The sequence below is a fragment of the Poecilia formosa genome, unplaced genomic scaffold (assembly GCF_000485575.1).
Source record: "Poecilia formosa unplaced genomic scaffold, Poecilia_formosa-5.1.2 Scaffold246, whole genome shotgun sequence".
NCBI classification, from domain to species: domain Eukaryota; kingdom Metazoa; phylum Chordata; class Actinopteri; order Cyprinodontiformes; family Poeciliidae; genus Poecilia; species Poecilia formosa.
Genome location: NW_006800185.1, coordinates 793,397 through 809,367, shown reverse-complemented (window position 1 = coordinate 809,367; position 15,971 = coordinate 793,397). Strand labels below are relative to the sequence as shown.

The 15,971-nt window shown below is 36.1% G+C and overlaps 1 protein-coding gene across 16 annotated transcripts in view; it reads right to left on the bottom strand.

The window, feature by feature from the left end:
- The window catches only part of LOC103150271 (pleckstrin homology domain-containing family A member 5-like), a 117,854-nt gene extending 116,780 nt beyond the window's left edge, over positions 1-1,074 (bottom strand). For 9 of the 16 annotated variants that reach the window (XM_016680557.1, XM_016680556.1, XM_016680571.1 and 6 more), the window contains exons 1-2: positions 841-1,033; positions 651-727 (exon numbers count right to left, since the gene is read on the bottom strand). In XM_016680557.1, coding sequence (XP_016536043.1) covers positions 651-727; positions 841-932 — 169 coding nt within the window. In that variant the 5' untranslated portion in view covers positions 933-1,033. Of the gene's footprint in view, positions 1-650; positions 728-840 lie in introns of all 16 variants that reach the window. The other 7 variants (XM_016680554.1, XM_016680555.1, XM_016680559.1 and 4 more) reach the window with 4 other exon arrangements.
- Positions 1,075-15,971: the final 14,897 nt, after the last annotated feature.

The following is a 15,971-nucleotide window of genomic DNA, read 5'->3' as shown; positions in this document are numbered from 1 at the left end:
TTTTATTTTATTTTTTTACTTTTCTCGCTCAGAAATGTCCTTGTTTATTCTAGAAAATTTCTGAGATTTCTGAGTTTCTTGATGTAAATTAACAGATTTTGTCCCCGTCTCTAACGGCCATGCCCCGCCGTGGCATTGTTGATACTGAAACCTATCCTACCAGCCAGATTGGAGCGGTGTTGATGTAAACACAGCTAATCCCACAGGAACTCAGAGGTTAGCGGTGGGCTTTCAGAAGAAAGGAGAAAACATCAACATTAGCTTCCAACGCTGGTTACTGTTTGTACGAACCGTCGCTTTACAAGTTCTCAAGTTACGTTCGCCAGCGTGACGTCGTCAACTTCAGGTGACCGAGCCAACCTGAGGAGGAGGCTCGCGGGGAAGTGGCTCGAGCTCGGCCAACGGTCGGCTCACTTTCCACAGCACGAGCCCACTCATGCATTAAGAAAGGGATCACGGATGACAGAGCTCACCCCCCCCCTCTCTCTCTCTTCCACTCTCAGCGTGGGAAGAATCGTGTTTTTATTTTCTGTTGTGTTTTTTTTTTTCGGCGGTGAAACATAACACATGACGGCGGACGCGCAAGCCAGCCGTTGCGGTTAACTGAAACTTGACAGCTGAGTGACATTTCTTCTTCGTCTGCTTCTTACCTGGAGTTTTCCTGTGTCCGGTTATGATTGCTTCACCGCTCAACGGATGCAGCCAGGTTGTACTCTTGGCTTCTTCGCTGTTGAGACAGAGAGGGATAATAAATACAGCACATACAATAACGAGCCCTGACTTTTTTTCCTTTTTTGAGAGCTGAAAGACTTGAAGTGGGTTAGTTAAAGGTGCGTTTACTTAATGAAGAAGACGCGTCCGTCCCGAGTAACCCCATAAGTCCAGGAAGACGGGAGAGCAGAAATCCACTCGGGCTGTAGCTCCGCCGCCATGTCTGGCACTAATGTATGACAGCGGCGCGGCGCCGCTGGTGCAGGCAGCGCGTACACGGAAACCGTGGCAACGGGGAAAGCTGAGAGGGGGCGGGAAGGAGCCCTTGGTGTGGGGCGGCCAGGTAGAAGGCTTCGGCTGCAAGAGATAGACCTTAGAATGGGCTTAGAGGGGCAGTAGCCCAGGGCTTCATTTATTGGGGGGGGGCCCCCGGTTTTTTTTTTTTTTTTTTAAATGAAGTTCTGCAAACATTTTTACTTTATATTTGTGTTCTAAATCCCTTTAAAAAAAGATTAAACTTGCAGTATGTAACTTTTATAAAATGAAGAGACCACTGAAGCCCATTAAAAACATCCTGGTTATTCCACCAAATATTGATTTATGAACTCTTCCTAAGTTGAAACATTAGTACTGTTTCTAAATGAGCATGACCTTGTTTTCTTTGCATTATCTGAGCTCTGAAAGCACTGCATCTTTTTCCTTATTTTGACCATTTCTCATTTTCTGCTAATAAATACTGAATTTTTGCTTTGAATTTCGGAGACATGTTGTCAGTAGTTCATAGACTAAAAGAACAATATTCATTATACTCAAACATAGACCTATACAAAGTAAAATCAGAGAAACTGATCATTTTAAGTGATCTCTTAATTTTTTCCAGTAAAAAAAATATTATCAAATATTATTGAAACTGTCACAAAAGTCAGTTTATTTGAATTGTACATTTCAGCAACACACCAATTCAAAGTGCTTTTCATTGTGAAAATATACAGAAAACATTATATAGTCAACAGTTGTGAAAAACAATATTAATAGCATTTTGTCAACTACCAAAAGCATCAATACACATTAAACAGGTGGGTTTTCAGCTTTGATTTAAAGGAACTCAGTGTTTCAGTTGTTTTATAAATCAATCAAGTTTATTTGTATAGTACATTTCAGCAGCAGGGTATTCAAAGTGCTTTACATCAAAAAACACAAGAATAAGAAGACATAAAAACAACAATTGAGAAACTAATAACAGGCGTTACATCAAACATGTTGGTCAATGTTCCTTTTATTATGGTTCAAAAGCAACTTGAAGCAGGTGGGTCTGGATTTGAAGGAACTCAGTGTTTCGGCTGTTCTGCAGTTTTCTGGAAGTTTGTTCCAAATTTGTGGTGCATAGAAGCTGGATGCTGCTTTTACATGTTTGGTTCTGGTTCTCAGGATGCAGATCAGAACCAGAAGCCCTGAGAGGTCTGGAAGGTTTATAAGAACCTCTCCAACCCAGGACGCAGGTCTTAGCACTGTCAATCACCCTATGTGTGTGGTGCTGCTCATCCCTTCATCCCTCTTTGCTCTCTGCTACACTGCAGCTAGCATAACATGGTGTTAATGCTAATGGTAGTTAGCACTGCCAATGAAAACAGTTTTCCTGTAACTGTACATCATTTCTCCACCATTAGCATATTGAGCAACGAGTACATGAGGTTGACTGACAGCGTTAAGACCCACCTCCTGGCTCTGTTTGGTTGTTTTTGGTCGTAGTGGTGCATTTGTTCAGACAACAATAGTAGCTCAAGGAGGAGGTGGAGGAGATTGATCTTTTCAGATTTTTTGTCTCAAACTGTCACAACATGACAGTTTTAACAAATATTTTTTAAAAAACTATTTTAAAATAAAAGTTATGTATTGCACTGCAGTCTGCTGTGGCAGTATAAGACAGATAAAAAAATGTGGGAAAAAGATATAGATGCTTTTTCAATTGTATAAACTTTTTAAAACAATGTATTCTTTGACTAGATTAAACTTTAATCTAGTTTATGATTTGAAAACCTTTGCAAGGCTCTGGTTATGTTGCTTTGTTATATTTTTTTTCAATATTTTGTTTTTAAAAGAAGAAAATCTCTTCTTTTGAAAGAAACTGCAACAGAGCCCCAGGATAAAATTGATCTGCAGGATCCCATCAGGGTTTTCGTTTTTCACTGGAGACATTTCTGATGAGAGTCTCAAACCCCAGATGAAGCCATCAACAGATGGGGCCCCTTTATGCTGACTGCAGCCCCTGCCTTATAGCTGGAGCCACCTGGGACTCTGATCGCATAATTAGGCATTATGCTTCAAGAGTACAGCCTCCAAACAATCACAGGGTTCCTTTGTCTGGAAACTTACAGGATTTTTTGACTGTTTTTCAGGTCTGGTATTGAAACAGAAAATAATAAAAAGCAAAATGTATTTCCAGACTTCATTTCTTCCTAATTTGGGCTGCAAGTTTAGATTTGTGTAGCGTAATTTCAGCAGCAAGGCAGTTCAAAGTGTTTTACATAATAAAAACACAATAAAAACACAAAATTACAAAGTTACAACTAACATTCAATTTAGTAATCGATTATGCTACAAATCGTTCTGACAATTAATCGATAATTCCAGTGATTAACTGATTAATAGGATAAATAAAATTGGCAATTTCTCCAGATTTTTCATTTAACATCTTAAACCTTTTTACACAATGTTAGAAATACATTAAAATATGCAAAACAAATGATTCAGATTCTTTTTAAATAAGAAAGTTAACATTTTGTTGCATAAAATGCTATAACATAGTATTTGTTTTGCATATTTGAACCATGTGAAGCTAAAGCTATTGCACATGAGGAGCTTTTGGTAAAACATATTTACAGTCAAAGATGTTTGTCTGTATACATATTTTTGACAGTTTGGACTTAATTATTACTCCAAATATATGGGGGCTTTTTCAGCAAAATTACTTTTTTGAGTCTCTAGTTAACAATTAATCGATTATTAAATTAATTGACGATTATTTTAATAATTGATTAATCTGATTAATTGTTTCATCCCTACTTCTAATTAAATATAAGAAATTCCCAAAATTACTGCTGGATAATTTTGAGTAAGTTAGACCACACTAATTTAGTAAAATGTCTACTCCCACCTTTCATATTTTAGGCAGAGCTGTCTTTGGAACCATCAGATGAATGTAGACATTTCAGAAACAGATGTTACTCAGGTAAAAGAAGAGGTAAAATCTAAGTTTTTTTTCTTAGGAAAATAGTAGAAAAATTATATTTCAATTGAAATGTTTGGTTTTCAATGGCACTTGCATTTGAAATAAATTAAATTAATGTATGATCACTGTGGGCATTTGGTGTAAATTAAAATTAACTTATACTAAAAGTACAGTGTTAAGAAGTCTAAGTCTTTCCAGGGAATTTCTGGCCTTAAAATACTCAACCTTGTACAGACTGGAAGCTTCTTTCATTTACTCAGTTCAATCTAGAAACTATTAATATTCAGTCCACAAAAACTAAATTATGCATTATAAAATTGAGCAACAAGACAAATCTTCTGTATATTGAACTTTTCCATATTTTGTCACATTAAAACTGCAAACATAGAGAAATATTTTGTTGGGATTTTATGTGAAAGACCAACACAAAGTGCAGTACAATTGTGAAAATTATAAATGATTCAAAGAGTTGGAGTATGAATACTTTTGCAAGCCACTGTATTTGTTGCTTATGTCATAACTGAGAAGCACGCCCATGTTTTTAAACTCTACCTTGAGGTTTTTTTTCTTTTGCTTTTGTTATTGGGCACAGAAACTGCATCATCGGGCTTTGACTGCATCACAAAGCCAGGTCATCCAACACCACTGTGCCTGTTCTGTTGTTGCGCTGCCTCGCATTGTTCTCTGGGCTCACCAGCAGCCATGATGGGTGGTTCCAGAAGACGGACATTTCTCCCAAATAGACAGTCATACATTTAGTGAATAAAGCTTGAACAAAAACAGAAGCAGCTTGGGCGCTGACACTCGGCCAGGTCAACCATTTTTGTGTTCTGTTTACCTGGAGAGAAACATCCCAGATTTCCCCTGATAGTTGGACAATAATCCAAATGAAGACAGACGATACTGATCTCATAATCTCCTATTAACTTAGCCTCATATTACATTTAGAGAGAGATTTCCTGGAAATAAACAGCTGTATGCTGATAGATGATATGGCTTGAAAATAAAATTTCAGATTTCTTTCATACCTCCAATGCGCAATAAGGACATTTTAGACAGAAATAAAGAGAAAATTCTGCCAAAAAACTCAATATTTTTAGATTTATCTCAGAAATTTTCAAGAAAAAGAAAATTGGAAGTTTCTGAGTTGGAAAAGTCAAAACTTTTCAACAGATTTTCAGAAGTCAAACATTTTCTATACAAAACTCTGAATTTCTGAGATTCACCTCAGAAATTCTCTAGAAAAACTTGGAGTCTGAAAAGTAATGTTCAAATGTCAAACATGTTCAACTTCTGAAATGCAGAAATCTCCAAGGATATTGAAGAAAAATATCTGAGAATAATCAGTTTTTTTTTCTCAATCAGAAATGTCCTAATTTTTCTAGAGAATTTCAGACAATCTTAACATTTTTCAAAACAAGCAACCATAAAAATAACCCTTCTGTGGTGGCGGTTATTGCATGTGATCTTGAAACCAACCTGTGATTGTAAAGGATCTGAAAGATGTTGCTCCTCACGTAAAACCTGAACTCCAATTCCTCTGAGCAGAACTTCAGCAGAAAAGGGAAGTGAAACCAACTTAACTTTGACACATTTTCCAAAAGTATGACCTAAAAAAAGTTTTTTACTGTAAATTCATTGATCATTTCTTCAGAAAAACCAAAAATTGCAGGGAGGATGTGTAGGATTTCACCGTTAAGGCCCGGCGGTTCTGACATAACCAAACGTGAATGAAGGGGTTCTTCTTGGCGGAAACAGACATTTCTCAAACGCAGCCCACAGTTGCCAGGGTGAACAATGCTGCACTAAGCCACAGCTTATCATCCCCGCTGAAAAGGCCTAAAACCATTTCGCTAAAGTAGCGCCCTGAATGGAAGTGGGAAGCCGTGTTCGACCTTCTAGAGGAGGGATAAGTACAGAGCTCAGTCCATTTGGTGCTGAAGTGCCTCGGAAAAGTATTTATACCACCTGAGCACTTTCACATTTTGTTACATTACAACATGAAATCTTAATACACTTGAAATAAAACAAAGCTAACACGTAGAAATGCACCAATCTGATATTAACATCTTTAATGGTATTATTTATTTAAAAGAAGTTCTGAAAAGTTACATGTAAGTTTGTTTTGTCTGATTTCAAGTGTACTAAGATATTTCCATTAGAAACTAGACCAAGTGGTAAAAATACTTTCACAAGATATTAAATACTATAGAGAATTAAAACAAAAAGTTAAAGTAAGGGGGAAAAAAGAGAACTAGTCCGGGATTTAAATGTCTTGCTGAGATACTAATGACTTACCAGAAATGGTTTGGCGTTTCATGCAAATACAAAATCAGATTTAGGGAAGACAGGCAAAAATAAATAAAAGGCAAATTGAAGAAATTTTATAAAACTTTCCAGTTATAAAGTCAGATTGAAGATGGTGAATTTTACTTCACGTACTAAAGGAAAACCTGTGTTTATACTGCAAAAACACAAACTCTTACCAAGTATTTTGGTCTAGTTTCTAGTTCAAATATCTTAGTGCACTTGAAATACAACAAAACTAACCTAAAAGCAACTTTTCTGCAAGAAATAGTAGCCTGTTTTAAGTCAATAATTTCTTAAAATTGTTGAAAAGTACTTGTTCTATTGGAAGATTATGTAATTTAAAGCAAGTAAAAATGTCTTGTTATAAGTGAAATGATCTACCAGAGACACTAGAACCGTTTCCCCATTATTAAGAAATTATTTAACTAAAACAAGCTGCAATATCTTGCTGGAAAGTTACTTGTAAGTTAATTTTGTCTTATTTCAAGTGAACTAAGATATTTGCAATAGAAACTAGACCAAAAATAGTTATGTGTTGATCGTACATGACAAACATATAGGATAATCACCGCGAGCCACAGAGCTTTATGTAGTTGGGATTGTGCAATGCATTCTTATGCAATTGCTCAATACTGAGCAACGCGTGGGTTCTGCCCTCTGCGACTCGGGCCAGACTCGAGACATGAGGCACAATGTAATGAGTAGCTGCACATTATGAGACAGCTGTTAGAGGCTTTGTAGCGGTGCCAGCTCAGGAGAGAAACCTCGTTCCTGTCTGAGCTGAGTGAAGTCGCTCCCATTTACACTGGAGACACTTCAGCACTCAGCTCTCCACCTGCGACGGGATCAACAGGATTTTTATGTTGTAGTTATAATTCAGAATGGAAACAAAATGGGGAGATGTAAGTATGGAAGATGATTAGGGCCACTGAAAGAAAAAATAATAATAATCCAGACTTAATTCTCAGAATATTTACTTTAATCTCAGAATTTTTATATCAAAATAAGAACTCTGAGTTAAAAGTTTGAATTTTAAAAATTCTGATTTTTTTTTTTTCAAAATTCTGATTTTACGAATTTTGACTTTAAATTCAGAATTCTGACTTTAATCTGAAATGTTATCAAAAATTTGAATTCCGAGTTTAAAGTCAGAATTTAGAAAATTCAGAATTGTTCAGAATTCAGACTGTTTTCACAAAATTCTCAGAAAAAAAGTCAAAATTTCTCAGAATTTTGACTTTAGTCACAGAATTTGGATTATGATTTTTGTTAAAACATATGGGAAAAAAAAGACTTACTTTCTTGTAAAAATTTCTCCAGATCCCAACTTAGTTTTGCGAGATCTAAGGGGACATAATGAAATAGTCGCATAACATTTATATGAAGCTGAAAATATATGTGTGAGTAAATCTGACTCGGCTACATGTGTCATTTCAGGAAGAATTTTCTGCAAACTATTGTTAGTTTATTTTGTTCTTTTACAGTTTAAATAAACATCTAACATGAATAAAAAGCACTAGTTGGAAGAAAAGTATCTTATTTACACCACCCCTTCTCTCAAAAATCTATTCACTATGCCAGAGGTGTCAAACTCATTTTCATTTTGGGCCAAATTAAAAATCTGAATGTTCTCAAAGGGCCGGTTGTGCCAGGACGTGTTGATAAAACCCATCAACAAACTGTTAAAATATAAATAAATAGCTATTTCAGCATTCAATAAGTGCTATACTAAAATTAAATATTGAACATTTTTCCACACTGATCAGTCCATCCAGTATTTTGTGATTGTTTTTGTTTTTTTGGAATCAAAATCCCAGATTTTGTGGTTACAAAGAAATATTTATATCTGCGCTAATGTGTGTTTTTTAATGTGACTACATTAAACCGAATGTTTTTCGCCAATTTTGAGAAAAAAATTTCTGTAAAATCAGAAAATTGTGGGAATCTGCTGATTTTGTGTGAAGTTTGCGTGAAGTTTTCAGATTTGTGAACAGCTGGAGGAACTTACTGATGTAATTTGGAGTCTAGAGACCCACATAAAAATCTGCAGCGGGCCAGATTTGGTCCCCGGGCCTCAAGTTTGACACATGTGCTTTATACACATGTGGTAAACTTAACATGGTAACCTTTGAGAAGGGAACACAAAATATATGTTCCAAATCATGCGGTTTGCACAGCAATTCTACTAAATACAAAAGACAGACTACTCAATTTAAAGAAAGCAACAAGAAATCCTCTAAAAAGTCTCTTTCATCCTTCTGGCTTTCAGAAATTAGAAATACCTGCCTGGAAACAGGAAGCCAAATCCGATTACATGACAAAAGAATCAGAAAAAATGTTTTAAAGTGTATGTAAATATCTGGTTTCAGTTTGAAGCGAATGTAAACTCTTATTTCTCACAGTAGAGCGCTTTAAGTCCATAACATAAAGTCATCCGCGCCTCCCCAGTCTCAACACATGGTATCATTTGATCGGCATGCATAAACCACAACCCAGGACGGCTATTATGGCGAGGCAAGTCAGCAAACCAGGTTAATGGGCAACTCTGGAAAAATCATTTAACAGTTAATTTATTTACATGGTTGGGAGACGTCTGTAGGAGTTTTAAGGTTTAGGAAAAGGCCTGAATGAAGTGTTTTTTCTCACAGTTTACCTCTGAATCACTAAACACGCCTCCCTGAATCACAGTTAGTCACTTCAGAAAACAACCAAACCCTCCAACAGCTCACTATTCACCACCATTCACAGGCTAAATCTATTAAATATGCTGGTATGATCTAACTCAAATGTTTTCCTTACAGCTTTCCATGAGATTTAAAATCATTTAATGTTCAACAGATACAAACGCAAACTAGAGGAAACATATGAAATAGGTGCAGTAATATGAAGAGCAGACCCACAACGGCAAAGTTTTGGCAGGCAGGAAGTTGTGAAGCTGCTTCTGATTTTGTGGGTTTTTGCCTGATGGCAGCAGATCAAAACGTTTACGTCGACTGTGTTAAGCATTTCTGAGTAAGTTGCAGAGGTTTGCTCCAACAGTAGCTGACCATATAATCAGAAAAACTGGAAATATAAAAATAACTTTGCTTAACTGAAGCATAATAACTGTGAAAAAAGCTGATTTTCAATCAAATATTTTGGCACTAGGATAGAATAATTTCCACTGGCCGTATAATTGAACATTTTGACATTTCTAAAATAAATCTGCTTAATGGAAACATGATTTTTGAAAAACTCTTGTTTTTACATGGTGCTAGGATTTGACCAAACAATTTTTAAATTTGATAATTCGAAAATATATTTGCTTCATGAAAACATGCCCATTTAAAGAAAAAAAAAACCCAACTTGTTTTTCAATAAAAGGTTTTGGCACTAGTATAGCTGCATTTTCACTGCCTATATAATTGTGCAAATTTTATGTACAAAAATAAATTTGCATAATGAAAAAAAACAACACCTAAAAAGACCTCTTCTTTTTCGATAAAAGTTTTTGTGTGTGGATGAGTTGTTCTTTTTGGCCGTATGAAAATTGGTTTATTTCTCAAAACCACAATGGAAACACTTTTTTTGCATGAAAAGAGTTCCATAATAAACAACCGAATGTTGCCAATGGCGCAAACAATAAAGTAGAAAACGACAGGAATCATGGGGTGACATGTTTTTAAATGACTTATCACGAAAACAAACTTATTCACATTTGATTTTAATTGTGTTACTTATTTAAAGGAACTTCCACAATTGCAAAATTCTGTTTTTCTGATAGAAGTTTTGCGCACATTTATAATGGAAACTAGACAAAAAAATTTTTTACTTTATGTAAATCTCAACCCCCCCAAATTAGGTGAGTTCTGAATCTGAACAATATTCAAGTATTTGAAAAATTATGAAGTCGACATGGAGTTATTGAATAGAGGACATAATAAACCTACAATGTATCAGTTCATACCTGTTGATTTGTAGGATTACCTACTGACTTCCTGCTTTTGCATTAGTAAAATAATTTTTTCTTAGTGGCCAGGGCATCAGCCCTGGGGCCCACACCCTATTAGATCCGGCCCTGGTCATATGTTATGCTTGTCTTTAAGGCTGTAAACATTATGACAGTTTATACGTAACATCATTCAGTCCAAGGTTGTTATAGTTAACTAAAACCAACAAAATGACAAAAGCTGAAATTGAGAAGACCGACATTAATAAAACCTGTATCTAATGGGGAAATACTATAACTAACTGGAACTATAATATGGGTTTCTAAAACTAACTATGACATACCAAAATTATAGATATGATGTAATTCGTTTTTGTGTTTATGAAACCATTTATTAGCCTTTCAACTGACCTGAAATTGATTTCTTCCCCCATTCAAGCAGTTTAAGTCAGCAGTTGGTAAGTTACTCCATACGCCTCCACTTATTCTAATCCGCAAAATCTGGGACAAAGCACCAGATTCAGTTTGTTGTTTAACAATAATTGAACACATTTTATGAAAATGGCATTTTCTGTAGAGTATTCATTACCCAATTGATGTAAACATAATCACAATAGAATATCGTTTTGAAAAAAATTAACCAAAGTATGTTTTAATACTAACTGAACTAAAACTAAACAATATTTAATTAATAAAAACACTGTAAAAATGAATTAAAGCTGAGTTGTCACAACGAAATAAAACTATAATGAAAACTCTGGTTCATATTTTGTTGTAAACTCAAGATTCTCATCTGTTGAGTAACTAAACCAGCATACTTATGATTTTCTTCGACACGTAGTCTTCAGGCATTATTGGTTTAGACAAGGACCTCTGTGATTAGATAATGAAATTAGCCTGGCCCCTTCTAGCTCTCTCTGTGCTCCATAAACTACTTTATTAATTGCCATTTCCATGCAGAGTGCTTTAAAAGACGTCTACTGTAAATACTCCAGACACTAAATTATCTGCACATAGCAGGAGTGGGTCCTGCGCTGATTGCAGACGGCATCATTACTCTAAAGTTCCTGCTGTGTCATTTCAGTAATGGAGCATATTTTTATTCCAGATAAAGGGCCACTTAACATTGATCAGGGTCTTTAGCTCTACTTAGCAGCAAAGCGTAAATAAGCCCACACTGGAGTGATTCCCCAACATGGAGTGCTCATTACAGCCCATCACATGTGCTGACATCACAACTAGTGATGTGCTCCTGGTTTCATCTCCATGAGTGCACCGCTGCCCCTTCACCCTGCAGCGTGTGCTTATGCTTAAGTAGCAGATTGCAGATCAGTTCAGTGAAAACCACCTCAAGTGCAGGCTTGGAGTAGAGTCTCGAAAGCGTGATTATACGGTACATGTGAGGCTGTGCAAATATAAAAGAAGCTGCATAGACTGGGGTAAGATGAAATAAGACCTAATGCAATCAGCAATAAATTAAAACAAGCTCAATAACTTCCATTTTCTCTCTTTCTACCAAAAACTGGGTGATAAAACTCTTCAGTTTGGTGATTTGGTCTCAATTGGCCCTTTTTTTGAAGGACAATTTTGTTTACAGAAACTTCATTATTAATTTTATTTTGTTTATGTATCTTGGATAAAATGTCTTCCAGGTCCAGTGTAAAATGTTCATTTGAATTTAAAGTTTATTGGTTTTTGGGAATGTGTTCTTGCATTATTATCCAGTTACTATTTCAAAAATGATCGCAAAACAACAATATTATCGTTTATCACGATAACTTCTGGGACAATTTATCGTCCAACAACAAAACAAAATATACTTTTTCTCATCAAGTATATTCTATTTGTTGCATAAAATCTAATCGGTACAAGGTCATTTTAATTGTTGCAAATCACAGCTAAACTTCTGTTTGTTAAAAGAAAAATGTCACAAACAAAACAGAGTCTTTCAAGAATATTTTGGAAGTGAAGATTAAGATTTGAAAGGGAAAAACCTCTAAAACTGCATCCTTGTTTCAGAATAAAATATGCTTTCCTCAAAGCTATCTGGTCACATGATCAATGTTTTTAACATTTTGTAGAAACAAGGGGAGGCTAAACTTACCCGAGTCTCCTCTACTGATAAAAAAAAAAATCTCTTTAATCGCACAAGTTGATGCAGCCTGCTGTATGGCGGTTCAACCACAACATCTGTTGGCGTCTGCAGTATTTACAATGCCTCAGCGTGTTGTTGTCCCCTGATGACACACATATCCTGTGTCTGATGGGAAAGCATAGCAATGAGATGAGCAGGTCATGAGCGTCTTCTCGGGGCACCGAGGGTCATGTGAGCGACAGAAGCGTTCCGGGTTTGGAATAATTCTTCAAAGCAGATGGTAGGCACTCCTCAAGGACAGCTCTGATGTTAGCCGATGACTCTGGGAGGATAAAGTCTCCCAGAATAAATCCTCTTCCCTTAGCTTTGAGTCGCTGCTCCCCGTACGTTTAAGATTACAGTCGATTCATAATTCTGGGGCAGAAAGTGTGTCCAGCAAAGAATGTTAACTTCTTCTTCAGAGCTTTCTCTTAATTCTTGTTTAGAAGATCTTTGTTGCAAAGACCATATCAACATATTTTTTCTGTGCCATCAAGAAGTATTTTTAGGTTGCCTTAAAGGGGATTTATTATGCAAAATTTACATTTTGCACATTTTCAAACTCTGGGTCTCTACTGCTTCTAGAAACAGCCCAAGCACTTAAAAAAAACACACAAAAAAAACAAAACAAAACTTGTTTTTGGGTAAGAACTAAATGTTTTTTGGTGTCTGTTCAATGAGCCGTTTCAAAATCCTCCTGATTGTTAAACTCACATTCGATAGGCACTACACCGTTACCTAGCAACACCAACAGAGTTCCACCCGTCACCTTGCAACCCTAGCTAAGCTCCAGCATGTCTGGTTTTAACGGTGTACAATGGCTACTGGAAAAGACACGTGTTTTGTTGTTGACTTATCATCCAGAAACCACTTGCTGCGTTCTTGTTAGTTGTGCAGGAGGCTCCACTTCTGCTTTTCAAAGATATACTGTGGTAAAATTGCATTTCTAGAGCCATTTTCACACTGAGTTGGGGGCGTGGCCAGCAGTAGCTTATTTGGATTTAAAGTGACAAGACGCCCTAAAACAGCTGAGAGGATTTGAAAATAGGCAGAACTGGGGAAACTAAAATTAATTTGTGCAAAAGAAACATCATGAATATGTTCAAGGAAGCATAATAGGTCACCTTTGAATATGTTGATAAATGCCCTTTAATTATTTTTAAAGACAAAAATAGTCAAAGTGAAGTGCTCCAGAACAAAGGAGCCCTTGACATCACAGTTTTACATATATTTATGCATGGACATCTGTTCCTGTTGAGCCTATTTTGGGCCTGCAGATTTTAAAATTCAAAGTCATGCTCTTGCTGCAACAATCATACAACTATTCTCATTATCAACTGGTCATCGCTGCCTTTCTGAGTTACCTAATGTTCTGCATGAAAGGGCGATCCGTTAGCGCACGCCTTTGCATTTCAGGGATTTGTGCTTGAGCATTAAACTCAGACAAAGGAAGTGATTGTGAAACATGAAATTAGTCAGCTGTTCTGTCTGCTAGCAAAGCTGATTCTTGTGTCGTCAGGATTAATCATGTTACTTACTGCAGTAAGTGCATCTCTGAAAGCAAAACTATCAACTTCCACAGACAATATCAGCTTTTAGAAAACCTTGTCAGCACTCAGTAAATTAGATCCCTGAATCTGCTAACTTCCTAAAAGAAGCTGTCTATTGTGCATGAAAGCCACAATTTTTAGGCACTGAAACTGTAGGGTTGGCTCTAATCCTTCCCATCCTGTTTTTCTCTGCAGGAACCCGGAACTGAAATGTAGTTTCCCTCTGACTCACTGCCAGATTCTGTGACTGCAGCTGAACTCACCTTGTCTTTTTAAATGTAGCTTTACCGGGTTTCAGTGTCAATCAACTCCGCTTCTAAGCCAGACTCAGCGCTCCCACAGAAAAAAAAAAGAAACAGCAGGAAGTGAGAATGGTTTTCTATCCATCAGGAAAGTAATATAGTAATGAAATTCCAGTCAGGACACATCAGAGTGCTGAAGCTGCTCCATTCAAACTCTGCAGTGACCTGTTCTTGTCCTCAGACAAAAGCTAATATCTGATGCAAACATGAACTGTTTCAAATCCAAAGGTAATTTAAAACAGATGGTGTGTGTCTGAATATGTTGTTACACTGCAAAAACACAAACGTATTAATGTATAGTTTCTGGTGCAAATATCTTAGTATGCTTGAAATAAGACTAAACTAACTTACAAATAACCTTTTAGCAAAATATAAGAGCTTATTTTAAGTCAATGTTTTAACATTGATTTTAAAAAAGTGCTAGTTCCACTGGCATATTATTTCACTTACGACGAGAAAAAAGTGAAATAATCTGCCAGTAGAACCAGTACTTATAATATTGGATTGGATTTTAAAAATAATTTGCCATTGTGTTTTGTTACTGAGTAGTCTATGTTTTTATAAATATTTTTTTAAAATTTGATTGTTATATTTTTTATTCCATTAGTTGTTCGTCGCTGTTTTGGAATTTAAGATTTGCTTAAAGTGGCTATGATATGTAAAATTGACATTTTGACCTTTACATCACCTGCGGTGTTTAATATAAGAACTATTTCTCAGTCCAATGTTACAAAGAATATTTGTAAAAGGATTAACGCAGAAATGTTGTTGTGATGAATGTCGGAAAGAACAGGAACTTCTTAAAGAGACAGAGGCCCAAATTCAAGACTTCAAGTTGTGAAGTGAAGTTATGTTTGATATAATCTATTCAGCATTTTTATAACTGAAAGTAACAGTTCCATGATTGTAAACGGCACTATAATACTGTCCATTTAAGCAGACTTTTGAGCAAATCTACTTGTTTTAATTGCTCTTTATTAGTAAAGTTAACTTAATCTTTTGTCATTTTGTCTTTGGGGTAAAATACGTTTTCTAAATAACTTTAGATTTTTAGAATGTGATGAAACATGATGAAATACATTTTAAAAGAGACATGGTGTCTATATTAATGTAATGTTCATCTTTCAGCCTGTGCTAAATATACACCTAAAGTCCAGCTGCATTGCTTTCAGTTTCACTAAATCAGTGCAAGAACATCTCATCATATAGTGTTTCCATTTGGTTTCTCTTTAAAAATACCTGAAACAAGTATACGTATCTTTCTGCAGCTTTTTGTAATATTATATCTGTTATGGGTTGGTGTCATATTTCTGATTTCTGTTCTGGGTTTATTTATTCTGCTTATGCGGCTGCTTCCTTGAGCTTGAAAGCCAAGTATTTCGTCTGCAGCAGATCAGGTGCAGTGACTTTCATATTCCACCTTTGGGTCGAAAAACGACGTAACCGCATTTACCGTAACCAGTTCTCACGATGATCCGTGTCAGAAGCAGTGAAGGAGCCGGGACAGTAAACTGGTGCTGAATCGATGAGTGGTAGTGTTGTGAAGGTTGTGGGAAATCGGAGCTCATTTCCTCACTGGTTGAGGTCCAGTAAGCGAAGGGGCGGTACGTCAACGTTCAGGCGTTTACTGCACATCCCCCAGAGATGCTAACAATGATTTATAGTCACTCTCTCTAATGAAAACCCCCCCTCAAAAAACATCAATGGTGTAGGTAGAAAGAAAGTGTTTGAAAGGTGATCTGTTATGCAAAATTCACATTTTGAATGCTTTGTTTTTTACGACTATTTAGGTTTTACTGCTTCTAAA